General features: G+C 35.8%; 1 protein-coding gene across 1 annotated transcript; it reads left to right on the top strand.

The window, feature by feature from the left end:
• Positions 1–9396: 9396 nt before the first annotated feature.
• Positions 9397–15722, top strand: LOC128048235 (natural killer cells antigen CD94-like). Its single transcript, XM_052640623.1, has 6 exons — positions 9397–9403; positions 10811–10903; positions 11246–11296; positions 13212–13342; positions 15398–15501; positions 15602–15722. Exons 1-6 carry the CDS (start codon positions 9397–9399, stop codon positions 15720–15722), a joined length of 507 nt encoding a protein of 168 aa, XP_052496583.1.
• Positions 15723–19554: the final 3832 nt, after the last annotated feature.

Genomic DNA, 19554 nt, shown 5'->3' with positions numbered 1-19554 from the left:
AGAGTTAGCCTATCCTTTGAAACTTTGAAGCCAGGCATTGACTTCTCTCCAGCTATAAATGGCACCTTTTCCAAAATAAGTTTGCTTCATCTACTTTGAAAATCCATTTTTTAATGTAGTCACCTTATTAATCATCTTAGCTAGATCTTCTGAAAAACTTGCCTCGCTTCTACATCAGTACTTGTTGCTTCACTTGGCTGTGAAGAAAGGGAAAGTGAAAGTTGCTCAGTCAGTGTCCGATTCTTTGCAACCCCACGGTCTGTAGCCTGCCAGACTCTTCTGTCCATGGAAATCTCCAGGCAACAATCCTGGAGTGGGTTGCCATTCTCTTCTCCAGGGGATCTTCCCAACCTAGGGACTGAACCAGGTCTCCCTCATTGCAGGTGGATTCTTTACTGTCTGAGCCACTAGGGAAGCCCTGCTTCACTTGGCACTCATGCATATAGAGAGCTTCTTTCCTTAAACCTCAATTAATCCTCTCTAAGTGGAACAACAAAGCCTGGATGACAGCATATCTGTTTACAACATGGTTTATTTTAAGCCCACTTTTGAGACTACTGCTCAAATCTCAACCTAAATTAATCTCTACTAGTTTAAATTTTTTTTCTGCAACTTCCTCATCCCTCTCAGCTTTCTTAGAATTGAAGAGATTTAGAGCCTTACCCTGGACTAGGCTTTGACTTTAGGGAATATTGTGGTTGGTCTATAACAAAACAAAACAATGCAAAAAACTAAAAATCCCACAATATCTGTGAAGTGCAATGAAGCAAAATGAAACTATAGGAGGTATAGGTGTAAATAGAACACAGGCCATTTCTGTTCCTTTTTTTTTTTTTAGTTTTCAACTCTCTGAAGGAGTCTATAACCAAGAAAAAGTCATATCAAATAAGTACATTATAGAATTTTATATATTTGATATAAATTTTTTGACTATACTAAGGGAACAGGATAAAAATTCCTTAATATAACAAAGTGTTTCTCAACGAAGTCATAGGTCATATTTTCTACTCTATGTCATGAAGCAGACTTATAGTACCTAATTCTTATTTTTACCTCTCTGATGTTGTTGATAAAATGTGCTATAATTCTCTAACCTTTCTAGTAAACAAAGATCTTAAAATATATATTCACATCATTCTACCCCTAGTGCCTGTTGAAATGCTGTAAACATGATATCCACATGTAGTGAACAGGAAATATTCTGTAACTGCTACAGTCAAATTATAAAGCTTACCTCTATCTTCGCATTTACACCATTTTGGTCAAAGATTTTTCACCTCTCTTACCACATATACACCCACACCCATGCTCACATATAAACACACATACAAACAAATAGTAGAAGGAGGGAACAAGGTAAAATCTCTTTTCCCCCCATGAAATCTAACTTCAAAGAAATACAAATAAATTCTAAAAAGGACCATCCATCTTGGTGCCAATATCCTCTTCAAGTGAATTTATTTTATGTATGCAATTATCATGAAATTCACATATATAGACAGATATTTCTAAAAATTGAATTGTGTTTCCCAGAAGGCAGAAGGCATGAAAATAGAGAAAACAGGAGACAAAGCATATAACTAAAAGGTTCCTGAGACTTTAAAAACTACTCTTAGGTTGTACAAAAATTATGGTAATAGCTTGGTTTAATTATTTGTCCAAATCTGGGTTTTACCTCCATGAGAACAATCAGATATTTCATAGTCAAGGATGCATGTAGTGTGTATACTGTATAAGTATGCAAATATAGAATTACAATGTAGTTACTATGTAATATTAATTACTATGTAAGTATTTACATACTTGCATATGTCGCTCAGTCGTGTCTTACTCTTTGCAACCCCATGGACTGTAGCCTATCAGGCTCCTCTGTCTATGGGATTTTCCAGGCAAGAGTGCTGGAGTGGATTGCCATTTTCTTTTCCAGGAGATCTTTCTGATCCAGGAATTGAACCCGGGTCTCCTGCATTGCAGGCAGATGCTTTACCGTCTGAGCCACCAGGGAAGCCCATACTTGCATATGTAGTAGTATCCAAAATATCTGTAGTTATTTATGTATCTAAAATCAGATAAAGACTCAAAATTACCAGGCTAACTGAAGCAAAATAGCATATATTCTCCTACTATTATGCAAAGTAACTCTCCACGTTTTTATCTGTTACAGATCGACAGAACATAATGAGACTCAGCTCAGCCATTGCTAGTTAGTTGACTTGGAGCTTATTTCTTTGATAATACTATGTCTTCAGCTATGAAATTTAAGAAATAATGCTAATAATAACAGGGTAAATGAAGATTACAAAGGTAAATTATGCAAAATATCTCACATGAAGCTGGCATAAACACCAAAATAGCTTACTATTTTACAGATAATTATTAAGTATGTTAACTATAATAAATTATAGACCACCTGTCAACTAAAGAATTAAAGAATAAATTATAAAATTTTAACAATAATCCTTTATGTGAATCATTTTTTCCCAAGATTCATTTCAGGCTAGTAGAGCTTGGTAATGTATAAATTGGTAATCACTGCTGGTTGAGTGCTTTGCATAAAAGTTAAAAGTTGAGTTCTTGAAACTGACAGATTTTTACTGATGAATCATCTCATGTTTGGGTACTGATACATCTTATTATTCTTAGAGAATCCTTTTATTTCCCCTTTCTTTTTTATGCCCATTTCATCAACAGATTCTGACTGTAGAGCTTTTCAGTGTAGAAAAGCTTGGCCTAAAGGCCAAGAAAGAGGCTCAGTGCCATTTTAATGACACTTAGTAAAAAATACTTGAGCTTTCCATCTCAAAAAGTGACCAGTTTGTTTAGTGAGAACGCAAAGGCTCTCCAACAACTCACCACAGAGGCACTGTTTCCAGCTGCGTGGGGGGCAACAAACCACAGATGCAGCCAAAAAGCGAGCTCTCTGAAGCTCTTTTGTGAAGCTTTTACACTTTGCTTAAGTCTCAGGTGATGGAATTTATCAATTAGAAGAGATGAACATCAAGACAGAGGTCCCCAATCTTTTTGGCACCAGTTACTGGTTTCATGGAAGACAATATTTCCATGGACTGAGTTGGGGGAGATGGTTTGGGGATGATTCAAGCACATTACATTTGTTGTGCACTTTATCTCTATTATTATGAAATCAGCTCTACCAGCCATTAGATCCCAGAGGCTGGGGATCCCTGCTTTAAGGGCTGATGCTAAGAAATTTTGAAACAAATTGTGTGTTCTCATCACTCTGGTTTTATAAACCTCGCCTAACTCCACACAATCAGAGAGTGCCAATGTTTTATCCAAAATATATGTTAGCTGTTAGATCATTATTATTTGAATGCTTTTTTTTCTCTGTTGACATCTCACTTTATAAAATAGCTATCAGGCAGAGTCAAGTGCTGAGAAAGATCTAGATAGGCCCAAAATTTTCACTTTGTTTTATTTCTTTTTTGAGTCTAAGTTATACCTGAACCAGATGCAGAATTGGTTGCTGCTGTGGTTTTCTTGCTCATTTGTCCTTTTATTTCTTTTGATGGGAAGCAGTACTCTTGGTAGGGCTTCCCTGGTGGTGCAGTGGTAAAGAAGCCACCTGTCAATGCAGAAGATGCAAGGGACGTGAGTTCAATCCCTGGGTTGAAAAGATCACCTGGAGGAGGAAACAGCAACTCACTCCAGTATTCTTCACGGAAAATTCCATGGACAGAGGAGTGTGGCGGGATACAGTCTGTGAAGTCTCAAAGAACTGAACATGGCTGAGCACCACCAGCACCCCTGGTACTTTTAACTTCATGCAAAAAGGGACATTTGCTTGTGTAATGTGTCTGATCAATATCTATGATTGTATTTGTAGCTGTCAGGTAAAATTACAAATGTAAAATGATACCAGACTTGTAAAAATAACTATGCAGTATCCAAAACCAATAATATAAAGATAGTGGGTAACATGTCAGAGATCAAATTAAAATAATATGTTGAATAAAATCTGAAAATCATGTTCTTACCAATAGCAAATATTTCTCACTTGGTTGAAGCCCCGAGGTGATCATCTCTACTTAGAGAAAGCCAGAGTAAGACCTGTTAACGAATAACCCCAATTAATTCTTACAAAACTTTCTTCAGTAGAACTGAATGACCAATAAGAGGCTAGCTACTCAACTTTAAATGATGTCAGGATCAAAAACAGATTATGTGATGGTGCTTACATGAATTTACATATGTGATGAAATCATATAAAACTATATACACATATGGGGCTTCCCAGATGGCTCGGTGGTAAAGAATCTGCCTACTGGAGATGCCGGAGATGTATGTTTGATCCCTGCATGGGAAGATCCCCTGGAGAAGGAAATGGCAACCCACTCCAGTATTCTTGCCAGAAAAATCCCGTGGACAGAGGAGCCTGGTGGGCTACAATCCATAGGGTTACAAAGAGTTGGACATGACTTAGTGACTGAGCACACACATATATTTGTGTATATATATATGGAAATATTTATATATTCACACACATATACATGTGAAACCTGAATAAGAGCTATCAATTGAATTAATGTTAGTATCTTGGTTCTGATGTTGTGCTCTACTTATGTAAGTTATTACAAGGGAGATCCAGGTACTGTGTATTTTTCCTGTCAATGTATGTTAATTTCAAAATAAAAAGTGAAAAAAAAGAGAGTTAACAGAAGTCAGTATGCGTATTCTCTTTGTGTTAGCACTAAGTATCCTCACTTTCCTGTCCTCCTTATATCTCAGCTACACTACTATTAATAACTCTTTCACTAAAGCAAATTCTGCTATATTCTTAACAAGAGGTTCATTCCACGTCAGAAACAGTAAATTCAGAGACAGTGGATGTGCTCAGTGTTTACAGATCAAAGCTCAGGGAACTCATTGTGCTTCTATTATAAACATTCTTTCTTGCTGAATTTTAGACTTGAAGATTTCTAAACACAATCCCCCTGAATATGTCCTTTAGTTGATTACAATAGGTACACAATAGGTACACAAAAAGATCATTCTCATCTTTTCATTGTGCTTCAAAGTAAACTTGTACATGTAGATCAGTGGAAGATTCATTCAGAAAGAGTAAACTTGAGAAAATAGCAAAACAAAGCAAAGACAAACATGAAACATTATTGATAGGCATCACTACTTTCCTAAAGTTCATTCTAGAAGTTCAGCATTTTAAAATTTCCTATAGATATCATTGCTAGCCACTTTGTTTTGGGTAGAGTTGGCTCCACTTCAGCATCCAAGTGGATACAGTATCACAAGTGGGCCCCCATGGATTTCAGTCTATCCATGTGTCTTATCTGTGGGCCACAGTAGTAATTTGCATCTAGCTTGCGAGCATGAATGCTTAGTAATTTCAGCTGTGTCTGACTCTTTGCGACCCTATGGACTGTAGCCGGCCAGGCTTCTCTGTCCATGGGATTATCCAGGCAAGAATACAGGAGTGGGTTACCATTCCCTTCTCCAGGGGATCTTCCCTACCTAGGGAGCAAATCTGTGTCTCTTAAGTCTCCTGCAATGGCACACAGGTTCTTTACCACAAGCACCACTTGGAAGCCCTCATTGACATTGAAGGTGGGATGAGAAGAGGATGACAGAGGATGAGATAGTCGGATGGTATGACTGACTCAATGGACATGAGTTTGAGTAAACTCCAGGAGTTGGTGATGGACAGGAAGTTCTGTCATGCTACAGTCCATGGGATTGCAAAGAGTCGGACACAACTGAGTGACTGAACTGAACTGAACTGAACTGAAACATCTAGCTTGTGCTGTGCTGTTTAATCACTCAGTCGTATCTAACTCTTTGTGACCCCATGGGCTGTAGCCCACCAGGCTCCTCTGTCCATGGGGATTCCCTAGGCAAGCATACTGGAGTGGGTTGCCATGCCCTCCTCCAGGGGATCTTCCCAACGTAGGAATCAAAACCAGGTCTCCTGCATGCAAGCAGATTATTTACCCTCTGAGCCACCAGGGAATTCCGAGAATACTGGAGTGAGAAGCCTATCCCTTCTCCAGAGGATCTTCCCCACCCAGGAATCAAACCAGGGTCTCCTGCATTGCAGGCAGATTCTTTACCAGCATAGCTACCGGAGAAGCCCAAGCATCTAGTTTAGGCAGTGTCAATAAGATGGAGAGGAATTCTTGGATCACTCTCACAAGGACGTGACCAAAATAAACTAGACACCAAAAATTTTATATTATTCTGGTTCTACACATTTTAAAAACTAAACTAAACTACAGTGTTATAGGTCAAGGTGGTGGAGATATTTGGAAGGAGAAAGGGGGTAGGAATTAGAAAGCTAAATGAGCAAAAACCTTGAACATCCTGGAAATGTTCTATTTCTTGATTGATGTGGTAGTTACAAGGGTGTTACCTCTAATAAGTAATAAACGTTATGATTTTATTACTTTTCAGTATGAATATCATCTTTTATTTTAAAAAGGTAAGAAGAGAAAATATGTTGAAATCTTTTCTGTCATATTTAGGTTTTGATATGAGGCAGTTCTGTTAACTATTTCTCACTTTATAGTAACCACACTTCCACATTTCCAAGTCTATTTATCCTACAAGACTATACTCAAATTTTAATCTTATTATGATTTCTTTCTTCATTTCCTTCTGACATTGTCTATTCCTCTTCTGTGAAATAGTTCTGTTCCAGAGGGGATTGGGAAGATTCAGGCGTTATCTCATCCGCACATCGTCAGAATTCCCATGTATTTCAGTTAGAAAGTAGATATGAATTAATATTTTCTCAAGACAGGCATCGCATCACTTTCTTTGATAGACACTGAGATATTCTACACAATTAAGTTGAACACTTAATCTGATTGTTAGACATTGAATGGAATTTTAAGCAAATTATCTGGTTATTGCTTATACTCTAAAATATTCATTATAGGAACTTCCCTGGTGGTCCAGTGAGTAAAACTCCAAGTTCCAATGCAGAATGCCTGGATTCGATACTTGACAAGGGAACTAGATCACATATGCATCAATGAAGATGGAAGACTCCACATACTACGATCCCACAAACTATTAACTAAGATCAGTTGCAGCCAAATTAATAGGTAAATATTTAAATAAATACAATGCTCATCATAAAACTGAAATAAGGTGACTTAAAAAACTATACAAATAACATAAAAGCTAAGTTTTCAGAAAAAGTGTATAAAACTCTTAGGACAACATTGTAAAGCAATTGTTCTGCAAATAAAAATTAAAGAAAAAAGCTCTTAGGAAAATTAACAATGAATAAAACTAGATCACTACGAAACATTAAAATAAAGACATCTGTGAAAATGAAATGATCATAATCATGACTAAAATGTATGCATTTAATATTTTTACCTGGTGATATGTCAAAAACAGATTAGGTTCATGTTTTGCACTTTAGGTGATTAAAGATAAAAGAGGCAATCATAATTCTAATGTCTATACAGTCCATGGAATTCTCTAGACCAGAATACTGGAGTGGGTAGCCTTTCCCTTCCCCAGGGGATCTTCCCAACCCAGGGATAGAACCCAGGTCTCCCATATTGCAGGCAGATTCTTTACCAGTTGAGCCACAAGGGAAGCCCATATCTAGCTTTAATATGGGGTAAAATTTCAATCTTGTCCATTGCTGATTCAACAACTTAAGCTGAATTGTAATAATTTTAACTCTTTTCTATTGTCCATTTAAAAATGACATAGTTATTTTCACGTCTCTGAAATAACATATAGAATTATCTTAGAGTCAATAATTCTAAGAGAAAAGATCATTCTATGGGTAAATTCAAAACCTGTACTGACTCTACAAAGTTGGACTTAGTGCTTTATCCACAAAGTTTCATTGAATTCCGACATCTTGAGATGAAACTGCTAGTAATTTGAGAAGAAAGTTTTGCCTTAAGCACTTATGTTCTGACAGCTCGAGCTCTATGATGAATGCAGTTTGATGGTAATTCATACTCTATAAATGAATAGGCAAAAAAACAGAAAGAGGAGTCATGTGATTATTCTCTTACCATAAAAGAAAATTGTTTTGGAGCATCAGGTTGAATGCTGACCCTGACATCACATATTCAAAATGCAAGGTGCCCAAAGTTGCATAAACAAAAGTAAATATATGAATTTTTGTGTCATGGGGCTGCAGGGATCGGGATCATTTTATGTACTATAGTGATATTACAATGCTTAAAAATAAACAACATAAATAACAAAAATATTTGAGGATTTATTTTGTGTGTGGATGAATGGTCGATTATATTTCCAGACACTTAACCGTAGGTCAAGGTCTCTGTTATTGGCTCTTAATCTGCCTATCTGCCCCTATCTGAAATTCCTACTATTAAGGTTATGCTTCTGAGGACAAAAATATGCGACTTGAAATATCAGCCTCTTATCTGAATTAGATGCACAATAAATGATTATAATAATTAACATATTAGTAAAAATAAAAAGTCCAGTATTAAAAGAAACTTTCAGTGCTAGTATCAATGAAGCACTAAGTGTGTAGGCTTAGACCAGTTGAAGCAGTTGTAGGATATAGATGTGTGTGTGTGTTTTATAGGACAATCATGGGAAGCCTACTGATTCTACCTTTTAGATCTTTGCCTTCCATACCTGGGTTAAAGTGGCAGAGATCAAAAGCACAGAATGAGAGATGAAAAGTTCCTATCACTCTGTACTAAAAATAATAAATGAAAATCGACACAACTTATAGACCCGGAGGGAGGCTTGATTTAAAATACAGGTCATGCGTGCTCTAGAGAAAGACTACCAGGGTTTCAAACATAAGTAAACTTGGTTTAGTACTTTAGCTTTACTGTACCTTACTTTTCTCATTGGTAAAACAAGCATATTTATTTATCTTTATTATTAAGTCATATCCAGGGATAAAAATAAGCTAATATATCCCTCGTGATTTAATCTATATTTGACACAAAGCAAATAATAAATATTTCTCCTTATTCAAAAAGGAAAATTCAGTGTCAATTTTTTTACACTAAGTAAATTTACCTTTGGTTTGCCCATATATTCCATTTTCCAAGTAATTTTTAAGATGACTTTGATGTTCAAACATTAGAAACATTTTTTGCCTCTCACTTCATTTTGTGATAGTCAAAGGGTCTGCGTTAGGCAAGTTCAGTGAGAATTTCCTGTATTGTGGTTCCTGCAGCATTTTAGGAGACAATGATTTTGCTGCCTCTTTTCATACTACACATCCATGTCTCATCGGCAGAAGATTTGAACACACTTCGGTACACAGGTTTTTATTTTATTTTAAAGGATTTCTTCATAACTTTCAGGTTCCTTAGCCTCCAGCTTAGCTTCTGGATCTAATCTCATTTCTCTGAATCAGCATCCATCGTGTCTTACCTTCATTGACACTGGACATCTCACATGGCAGGTATGTGCATCCCAAGTCATAACATGAAAAAAGGAAAGATATCTCATGAGCATGGCTGATTTCAGGGAACGCTTTAATAACAAGGATGCAGTTTTAGGCTTCCCACGTTTCAGCACTTTTTACTCCAATTTCACTAATCTGTTTCTTCATTCTGTAACTTAGCAATGACTTTGTGAAGTTCTGTCAACAGATTTAAAGAGTCGATTCTGATAAGGATAGCTCTAAATTCTGATTGCGATCTGATTTTACAAGGAAAAAATGTAAACAATATAATCCTAGCTTAGACTTAAATAGAAGATGCTAAATGTTAACAACTCAATGCTTGAAAGTGCTTTTTTAAATTTACCATTTGTGTTATGACACCCCAGAATCATCCAGATTAACATTTTGACACATTGCACTGTTATTCAAGACACCGCACTTTGGGTCCACTCGTGTTAGTGCAGAATCTCCTGATGCTAGATTATTTTAGGGGAAATGTCTTGTAAGCAAGCAATTTTTGGCATGAGAAAATGTAGTATATGTGAAAAATGGTTCCCGTAAAAATGAATGCAATGTGTCATAAGTTAACGTATTGTGGAAATAAAGTCAAGCTCTCAAGGTATTATCCGTACGTTGATTGAGGAGCCTCCCAACACACCAGGTCCAGAGTATTCCCATGTCTTCTCTTCCTGGTACAGCCTCTACAAAGCTATCAGCAGCTTGACATTTCTTACAGCAGTGAATACGTTGAGATTAGCAGAAGGGCATGCTCCCAAGGGAAGCCTGGCATGCTGCAATCCATGGGGTCTCAAAGACTCAGACACAACCGACCGACTGAACTGAACTGAACTGAATACTCCCAAGTATTGTAATAGTTTCGTGACAATGATAGAATATATTAAATGAAAGACTCTGGGTCTAGAAAAGCTTTCATTTGAATTCTGACTTGGGTACTTAATAGCTTTGAACCTTGAGAAAAATAACCTTGTTAATGGACAGTACGTTTTCTGATCTACTTAATTAGAGTCATATATTCTATCTTGTGATTTTGTTGCTCTTGTTTCTGTGAAAATAAATTCATTATATCAGCCCATTAACCAGAACTTGGTGCCTGTTGATCTCTTGTTACTACAGATCTCTAAGCTTCTTTGCCAAATTTAAAAATTAAAGGTAAATACTGAGATAGAGAGGATAAAGAGGAAAATGTATGGATAATCTCACTGAAGAATAAAGTACATTATATAAAAATGTTGGTAACAAGTGGAGTTCCAAACGGAATATCTTCATTTTCCAGCATTTTTTTTTTCTGGCAAAATGATTGGGTTATCAAGCCAAAGAACTTTTTGGATCCTCTCACTGGTTTCTGCTTTTAAGAATTCTCATGTTTGTTCTTTAAATCATTACCATATCTTTCTTTCTTTATAGGTTTTCAGACCACTCCATGGAGGTTGATTTCTGGGATTTTAGGAGTAATATGCCTTTTGATGATGATAACTTTGGGAGTTTTGTTGAAAAATTGTAAGTTTTTATAGTCAAGGCTATATAAAAAAAATCAAAATTGTGATGAAGCTATCTTATAAGAAAAGTTTCATTTTGCTAACATGTGAAAGATTCTGATGCTGGAAAAGACTGAAGGCAAGAGGAGAAGCGGGTGGCAGAGGATGAGATGGTTAGATAGCATCACTGACTCAATGGACATGAATTTGAGCAGACTCGCAGAGAGAGTGGCAGACAGCGGAGCCCGGTGTGCTGTAGTCCATGGGGTTGCAAATAGTCAGACACGGACTTAGTGACTGAACAATATTTTGTTATTTCATAAATGTTTATCTGACAAAGTAAATTTCTTATCATTTCTTACAGCACTTATTAAACAAAGTGTTCAGCTTGGACCCTCCACAGATCTCAGTGAAGGTTGGTTTCACACTTTGGAAAATTTTTGTGTTGGTAGAGAAGGAAATAAACAGTTTCTTGGTTTTCTCACACAGAAGCTTGATGGAATATTACACAGTCATACCGATTGATGTGGTAATTGTAGGATAGTCCCATTTCATTGTTCATCTAAGAATGTATTAAATACATGCATTAAATGTATTTAATAAGAATGTATTAAATACATGATATACTATTTATGTAATTAAATAATAAGAAAATTATTACATTGAAATGACATATTTTCCAATGTGAGTGATCATGTAAAAATAAACACAAAAATTACAGTAAATAGTATAATTAACAAAAATAAATTGCAAATAAAAAATTGCAAAAAATAAGTTGCAGTAAATATACTAGCTAATTCTAATCACCTGCTTGTGTTTGTTGATAACCTACACTTCTATATCTCTTTTACCTTCACTTATTCATTCTGGATTCATTCTGGAGAAGTGTATACCTTTTTTTTTTTTTTTTTTTTTGGTATTGGCTACAAAAGGTGGCTTGTGGGATCATAGTTTCTTCATCAGGAATTGAACCAGAGTCCAGGCAGTGAAAGTTTAGAATCTTAACCACTGGATCACCAAGGAATTCCCATGAACCTTTCAACAAACCCATTTATCCCACATCCCATCCCCTGGTAATCACCATTCTACTCTAAAATTTCAGCACCATTCATTTGACAAAGGTTTGAGAGTTGTTGAAGACATTATCCCTAGTAAACTGAATGGTCCAATTTCAAGCTAATTATTCTTTTATTTTCATTTTGAAAATAAAGTATCCAGAATTATTTTTTTAAAAATCTTCTGACTGCATCATGTGGCATATGGCATCGTAGTTTCCCACCCAGCGATCTGAAACTTTGCATTGAAAGCACAATGTCTTAAACACTATACCACCAAGGAAGTCCTCAGAATTCTTTTGTGACTCAGGAAATGTGCTAAAATGATTTCCTTCTTTACATATCTTTTCCATCTAATTTAATTTCTCTCTCTCTCTCTTTTTTATTTTTATGAAAAATTTGCTTTCATTTTGCTGTGATTTATGTAAATGTTGTCTTTGATCAAAAGCAATTCTCACCCCGAGGCATAAGAGCAGTCACAATTTTAGCATAGATGCAAAAGACAAATGGACAAAGAAAATGACAAAACAGAATGCTAGCATAGTCTATTTTTAATTACACAGCAGAGATCAACTTTGGGTCGCTTTCTGAAAAAAGGTTCTTACCACTGCCCTCCATCCTACCATCTGCTACATTGTATTTGAACATACTGAATTTACTTGTATACTTACCCAAATTATCACTAAATATAGTTCATAAATGAAGGAAACATAATTCTATCCCTATCTCTAGAATATAATTTCCATGAGGAAAAAGGATTATGTCTGAGTTGTTCAAATTAATATTCCCTGAACTGTGGTATATGCAGTAAATTCTCAAAGAATATTTATAGAAAAGATTAATAAATAACAAATGATTTTTTTTGGTTGCTGATTTATTTTAAAATTTTTATTTATTTATATTTTTTGGCCACATCATGAGCGGCATGTAGGAACCATTTTAAAAAATTTGTTTATTTATTTTAATTGGAGACTAATTACTTTACAATATTGTAGTGTTTTTTTTTTTGCCATACATTCACTTGGATCAGTCATGGGTGTACATGTGTTCCCCACCCTGAAGCCCCCTCCCAACTCCCTCCCGATCCCATCCTTCAGGGTCATCCCAGTGCACTGGCCCTGAGGGCCCTGTCTCATGCGTTGAACCTGGACTGGCAATCTATTTTACATAGGGTAATATACATGAATAACAAATGATTTTTGAAAAAGTAAATAACACTGAAAAAAAAAATTGAACCTCTAATGTCATCCAGTCATGTTTTATTATTTCTTTTAGAATCTGGCTGCTGTTCTTGCCAAGAAAAATGGATTGGCTACCAATGCAACTGTTATTTCATTTCTAATGAATTAAAAACATGGAAAGACAGTAGGGATTTTTGTATTTTTCATAATTCCAGTCTACTTCAGGTACAAAACAGAAATGAACTGGCAAGTATTTAATTTTGATTTTCTACATTTTCTTTGACTTAGGAAATATATTATCTAAGTAGGCTGAATACTTTGATTCAAGTCTTTAATCAGATAACAAGTGGATTATTATATTTGAACTAATATCCTATACTTTGAAATCGTCATAAAATCAACCCAAAATTTCTCAAAGGTTTACATTACAGGAGTGTTGACAGATAAAGTACAAGTAAAGTTTTAAAGCTAATTGAAAGTAGAAATAAAAATAACCTAATTTAGCCAACAATAACCTATTTTTAGCTCTTTAATTGATTTCTAATTTATTTTGTAATTATATAGCTTTTGTTATCACTCTTCGGTGTAATGTGAAATATATATGTAAAATATTATAAAACAATTAGTTCTTTAGTAAAAGTTCTCTAGCTCCCTATAGAACCTGTGCTAAGATCTATCCCTCAGTGTGCTATTGGGATCAGATTTGACTGATGGTCTGCTATGAAGGAAGTGTTCCATAAAAACTCTAACACCTATTATGACATTTTTCATTGCTTTAAGAAGTGAGACTTTGTGGTATTTTTTTCCTCCAGAAATGGACTTGATGAATGAGAAACAAGAGGCAAGTGACTGACTACACCTCCTAAATTAGAAGTTAAAAATGATTTTAGTTTGTATTAGTTTGGTGCAAAAGTAATTGTGGTTTTGCCTTGTTGAAAATTGCTGTTGGATATTGGAAAACATTCTTAAATAAATGTGATTATGTTACATACTGTTTAATATGCATTTCTCATTTTATGTTTTTTTGCTAATGACATTGCTGGCTGTTGATTTTATATTTATTTTAGGCTATAGAAACTATGTTAAACAAAAAGCAAATTTAAGCAATTTTTAAATTCAAGTTCAAAATGGGTTATAAAGCAGTGGAGACAAGTTGCAACATCAACAATGCATTTGGCCCAGGAACTGCTAACAGAAGTACAGTGCAGTGGTGGTTCAAGAAGTTTTGCAAAGGAGACAAGCACCTTGAAGATGAGGAATGCAGTGGCCGACTATCAGAAGTTGATCCGACCAACTGAGAGGATCATCAAAGCTGATCCTCTTACAACTACACAAGAAGTTTCCCAAGAACTCAGCATTAACCATTCTGTGATCATTCGGCATTTGAAGCAAACTAGAAATGTGTAAAAGCTCTGAAAGTGGGTGCCTCATAAACTGACAGCAAATTTAAAAAAAAATCATTATTTTGAAGTGTCCTCTTCTCTTATCCTAACAGCAAACCATTTCTCAAGTGGATTGTGAGGTGTGGTGAAAAGTGGATTTTATACAACTGGTGATGACCAGCTCAGTGGCTGGACCAAGAAGAAGCTCCAAAGCATTTCCAAAAGCCAAATTTGGACCAAAAAAATGTCGTGATAACTGTTAGGTGGTTTGCTGCCAGTCTGATCCACTACAGCTTTCTGAATCCCAGTGAAACCATTACATCTGAGAAGTCTGCTCAGCAAATCAATAAGATGCACCAAAACCTGCAATGCCTGCAGCTGGCATAGGTCAACAGATAGGACCTAATTCTTCCCCATGAAAATGCCTGGCTGCAGGTTGCAAAACAAACACTTCAAAAGTTGAACAAATTGGGCTACAAAGTTTTGCCTCATCTGCCATATTCACCTGATTTCTTGCCGATCAACTACCACTTCTTCAAGCATCTCCATGAGTTTTTGCAGTGAAAATGCTTCCACAATCAACAGGAGGCAGAAAATGCTTTCCAAGAGTTTGTCAAATCCCAAAGTATGGATTTTTACACTACAGGAATAAAAGAACTTATTTATCGATGGCAAAAATGTGTTGATTGTCATGGTTCCTATTTTGATTAAGAAAGATGTGTTTGAGCTTAGTTATAATGATTTAACATTTATGGTCTGAAACCACAATTACTTTTTTGTACCAACCTGATAGAATTGAAAACCTGATACTAACACTGGAAACTGACCTTCTTAAAAGTACATGTTTCCTAGAGTAGATTTGAAATAGGTTAATGTGTTGGTCTCTGTTTCTAAGCAGGGTTTTATGAAGTTCAGTTCCAAGTTTTACTGGATTGGACTTTCTTACAGTGAAGAACATCATGCCTGGTTGTGGGAGGACAATTCTACTCTCTCCCAAGATGTGTAAGTTTCTGGCATCCAAACTTTTTCTGTTCTTTTTGAGTTTATCCTTGGATTTGATCATTCCTTTCCCCATATACTAATAATTTCATCTTCATTACAGAGTTCCTTTATCTCACACCGTAAATCCAAAGAATTGCATAATATATAACCCAAGCAGAGGTGCATTGGATGAAGACTGTGAAAATACAAATAATTACATCTGTAAGCAACAGTTTGTTTAGATGTTTCTTGGGGAAGAAGTATTCTGCAATGAAGATTTAGACTTACTTAGAATGACATATTATTATATCTATTTCTGGGATCTGTAAAATGTTTCAAATTGTGCCTTGTCAATCATATAATTTTCATATATTTTGAAAACATATGCTTAAATTTTTTTATCAATACATAATTGATATATAAATTATATTGGTTTTAGATATACAACATAGCAATAACTAGACAGTAAGTTTAATTAACATTCATCATTATTATAGTTACAATTTTTGTAGTTACAATTTTTAAATTTTGCAATGTGTTTTAAAATTGATGAAACTTGTGTACCTACACTGAAATTATAGAGTCAATATAAATAATTTCATGAATATTTAATGTATACAGTCAATAGTGAATTTCATAATTTATACATCTATTCTTAGAAATTCCCTCTGCTGAAATTTAAAGAAAACCTAATTCCTACTGAATAAAATATATCAAAATCATAACAGTCCTTTGTATGGCATCAGTTAGGTTCAGTTCTGTCACTCAGTCATGTTCAACTCTTTGTGACCCCATGAATTATAGCACGCCAGGCCTCCCTGTCCATCACCAACTCCGGGAGTTCACTCAAACTCATATCCATCAAGTCGGTGATGCCATCCAGCCATCTCATCCTCTGTCGTCCCCTTCTCCTCCTGCCCCCAATCCCTCCCAGCATCAGAGTCTTTTCCAGTGAGTCAGCTCTTCCCATGAGGTGGCCAAAGTACTGGAGTTTCAGCTTAAGCATTAGTCCTTCCAATGAACACCTAGGACTGATCTACTTCAGAATGGACTAGTTGGATCTCCTTGCAGTCCAAGGGACTCTCAAGAGTCTTCTCCAACACCACAGTTCAAAAGCATCAATTCTTCAGTGCCCAGCCTTCTTCACAGTCCAACTCTCACATCCATACATGACCACAGGAAAAACCATAGCCTTGGCTAGACGGACCTTTGTTGGCAAAGTAATATCTCTGCTTTTCAGTATACTATCTAGGTTGGTCATAACTTTCCTTCCAAAGGGTAAGCGTCTTTTAATTTCATGGCTGCAGTCACCATCTGCAGTGATTTTGGAGTCCCCCAAAATAAAATCTGACACTGTTTCCACTGCTTCCCCATCTATTTCCCATGAAGTGATGGGACCAGATGCCATGATCTTCGTTTTCTGAATGTTGAGCTTTAAGCCAACTTTTTCACTCTCCGCTTTCACTTTCATCAAGAGGCTTTTTAGGCCTCTTCATTTTCTGCCATAAGGGTGGTGTCATCTGTATATCTGAGGTTATTGATATTTCTCCCGGCAATCCTGATTCTGGCTTGTGCTTCTTCCAGTCCAGTGTTTCTCATGATGTACTCTGCATATAAGTTAAATAAGCAAGGTGACAATATATAGCCTTGACGTACTCCTTTTCCTATTTGGAACCAGTCTGTTGTTCCATGTCCAGTTCTAACTGTTGCTTCCTGACCTGCATATAGGTTTCCCAAGACGCAAGTCAGCTGGTCTGGTATTCCCATCTCTTTCAGAATTTTCCACAGTTTATTGTGATCCACACAGTCAAAGGCTTTGGCATAGTCAATGAAGCAGAAATAGATGTTTTTCTGGAACTCTCTGTTTTTTCGGTGATCCAACAGATGTTGGCAATTTGATCTCTGTTTCCTCTGGCTTTTCTAAAACCAGCTTGAACATCTGGAAGTTCATGGTTCACATATTGCTGAAGCCTGGCTTGGAGAATTTTGAGCATTACTTTACTAGTATGTGAGATGAGTGCAACTGTGCAGTAGTTTGAGCATTCTCTGGCATTGCCTTTCTTTGGGATTGGAATGAAAACTGACCTTTTCCAGTCCTGAGGCCACTGCTGAATTTTCCAAATTTGCTGGCATATTGAGTGTAGCACTTCCACAGCATCATCTTTTAGGATTTGAAATAGCTCAACTGGACTAGGTTGAAAATTCCCATCCTGATCTTTTTTTGTGGAAGCAAAAATAGCCTTAATGCTTTTTAAAAATTCTTTCTTGATATCTATGCATCTATATCTTCTAATTTAGACCCGCAGGTGCCATATAATACTTTCTTCATGTGCATCCCAGAGTTCACAGGGTTTCACATTTGTGTGTCTTCTCTTGATGCTACAAAGTTCCACATAAGAATTGCAAGTCTTTGCCCAAGTATGTAGTCTCACAGATTACTTTCATATTTTGGAAAAGGAAACGTAATCTAAGCCCTGATTGCATAATTATACAGTCTTATTTTATTTTACTCCATAGATCTTTCTCACTTCATGCTTGTCTATCAGTTAAAAAACCCCCAAAAAGCCATTCTTACATGTGCTTTGAAGATTTTAATCTCTCATCAATCCCAAAAATCTTTTCCTAAAAGTTATGTAATAAATACTGGACAATTACACTTTTGAGGGGTACAGGGAGCAGTTCATTTTATTGAGGGGTTTTCAAATAGGTCAAAGAAGGATTGAAAACATAATGAGTTCTGATGCCTGTGACCTGAATGGAATTTTCCTAACCGCAGAGATATCAAAACCCAAGTCTCCTCCTTTTTTATAACTGTTGCATATAATTGACCCAGTTTCAAACCCTGGGTTGGGAAGACCCCTTGGAAAAGGGAATGGCTACCCGCTCCAGTACTCTTGCCTGGAGAATTCCATGGACATCAGGCTCTTGCCTGATGGACTACAGTCCATGGTGGGGGGGGGGGGGCAGTCACAAAGAGTCAGACAGGACTGAGCAACTAACACTTTCACTTTTATACATCTTAAGAAATTTGACATCTCCATTTGCTTTGTGATTTTATACTTTAATTAAGTGATACTAATTGAGAACCCAAAGTTGATTTTAAAAATACTGAGTCAAGATGAGGAAAGAACCTCTTATGTTTTCCTTCTCAAAATATAATAGTACTACAAGTTGAACTCTTCACATTTTTGTATGAAGGTTGACTTAGGAAAACTGTACTTGTTATATTATGAAAAATACAACATAGACTATAACATGTTTCAAATGCTTAACATGGACTAAGCAAACATGCATTATACTTTATAGATGCTTGAAATGTTTTGCCTTTGCTGCCCATGTGATTTTCATAACAATAATATAGTTTTAATTGAATATAAAATGAAAATTATAAAGTTACACACACATACACACCATCTCTTTTATCACTTCCAGAATGCAGGGAAAAGGAAATTTTAAAAACTCAAAACTATTGTATTTGTAACAAACAGCTTATTTAGCTGTTTTCTTAGAAAAAATTCAAATCTCATCTGACTAAATATGGAACCTCTTTTATTTTAATAAATCATGTTCATTTCTCTATCTCTAGACTACTAAATGTATCCATGTCTATTTTATCTCTTTTAATAAATATTCATTAATTGTGTCAAACTCTTTGTGATCCCATGACTGTAGCCCACCAGACCAGGCTAATCGGTTTATGGGATTTCCTATGCAAGACTACTGAAGTGGTAGCCATTTCTTTCTGCAGGGGATCTTCCTGGCCCAGGGGTCAAACCTGGATCTCTTGCATTGCAGGCAGATCTGAGTGTGCATCTGAGCCATCAGGGAAGGTTAATATATACTACACAAAAACATTTGAAACCACTTATATTGTTGTTGATAAAATGTATGTGTTTCTACTTAAAATATAAAGATCAAGAAAATTATTTTTAAATTACCTAATTTTATTGTGTTTTGTTAAACTTAAGTTGAGTCTTTTGCTTTGAAGCCCTGGTTCATGTGATTGCCTCCAACTTTTCTCAAAATAAAAATAATTTATGTTCTGGTCTCTTAAAATTCAGCACTTTTTGTTTT

The sequence above is a fragment of the Budorcas taxicolor genome, chromosome 5 (genome assembly GCF_023091745.1).
Source record: "Budorcas taxicolor isolate Tak-1 chromosome 5, Takin1.1, whole genome shotgun sequence".
Lineage (NCBI taxonomy): Eukaryota > Metazoa > Chordata > Mammalia > Artiodactyla > Bovidae > Budorcas > Budorcas taxicolor.
Note: the sequence above shows the minus strand (reverse complement) of the source record. Positions and strands in the feature narration are given on the sequence as shown.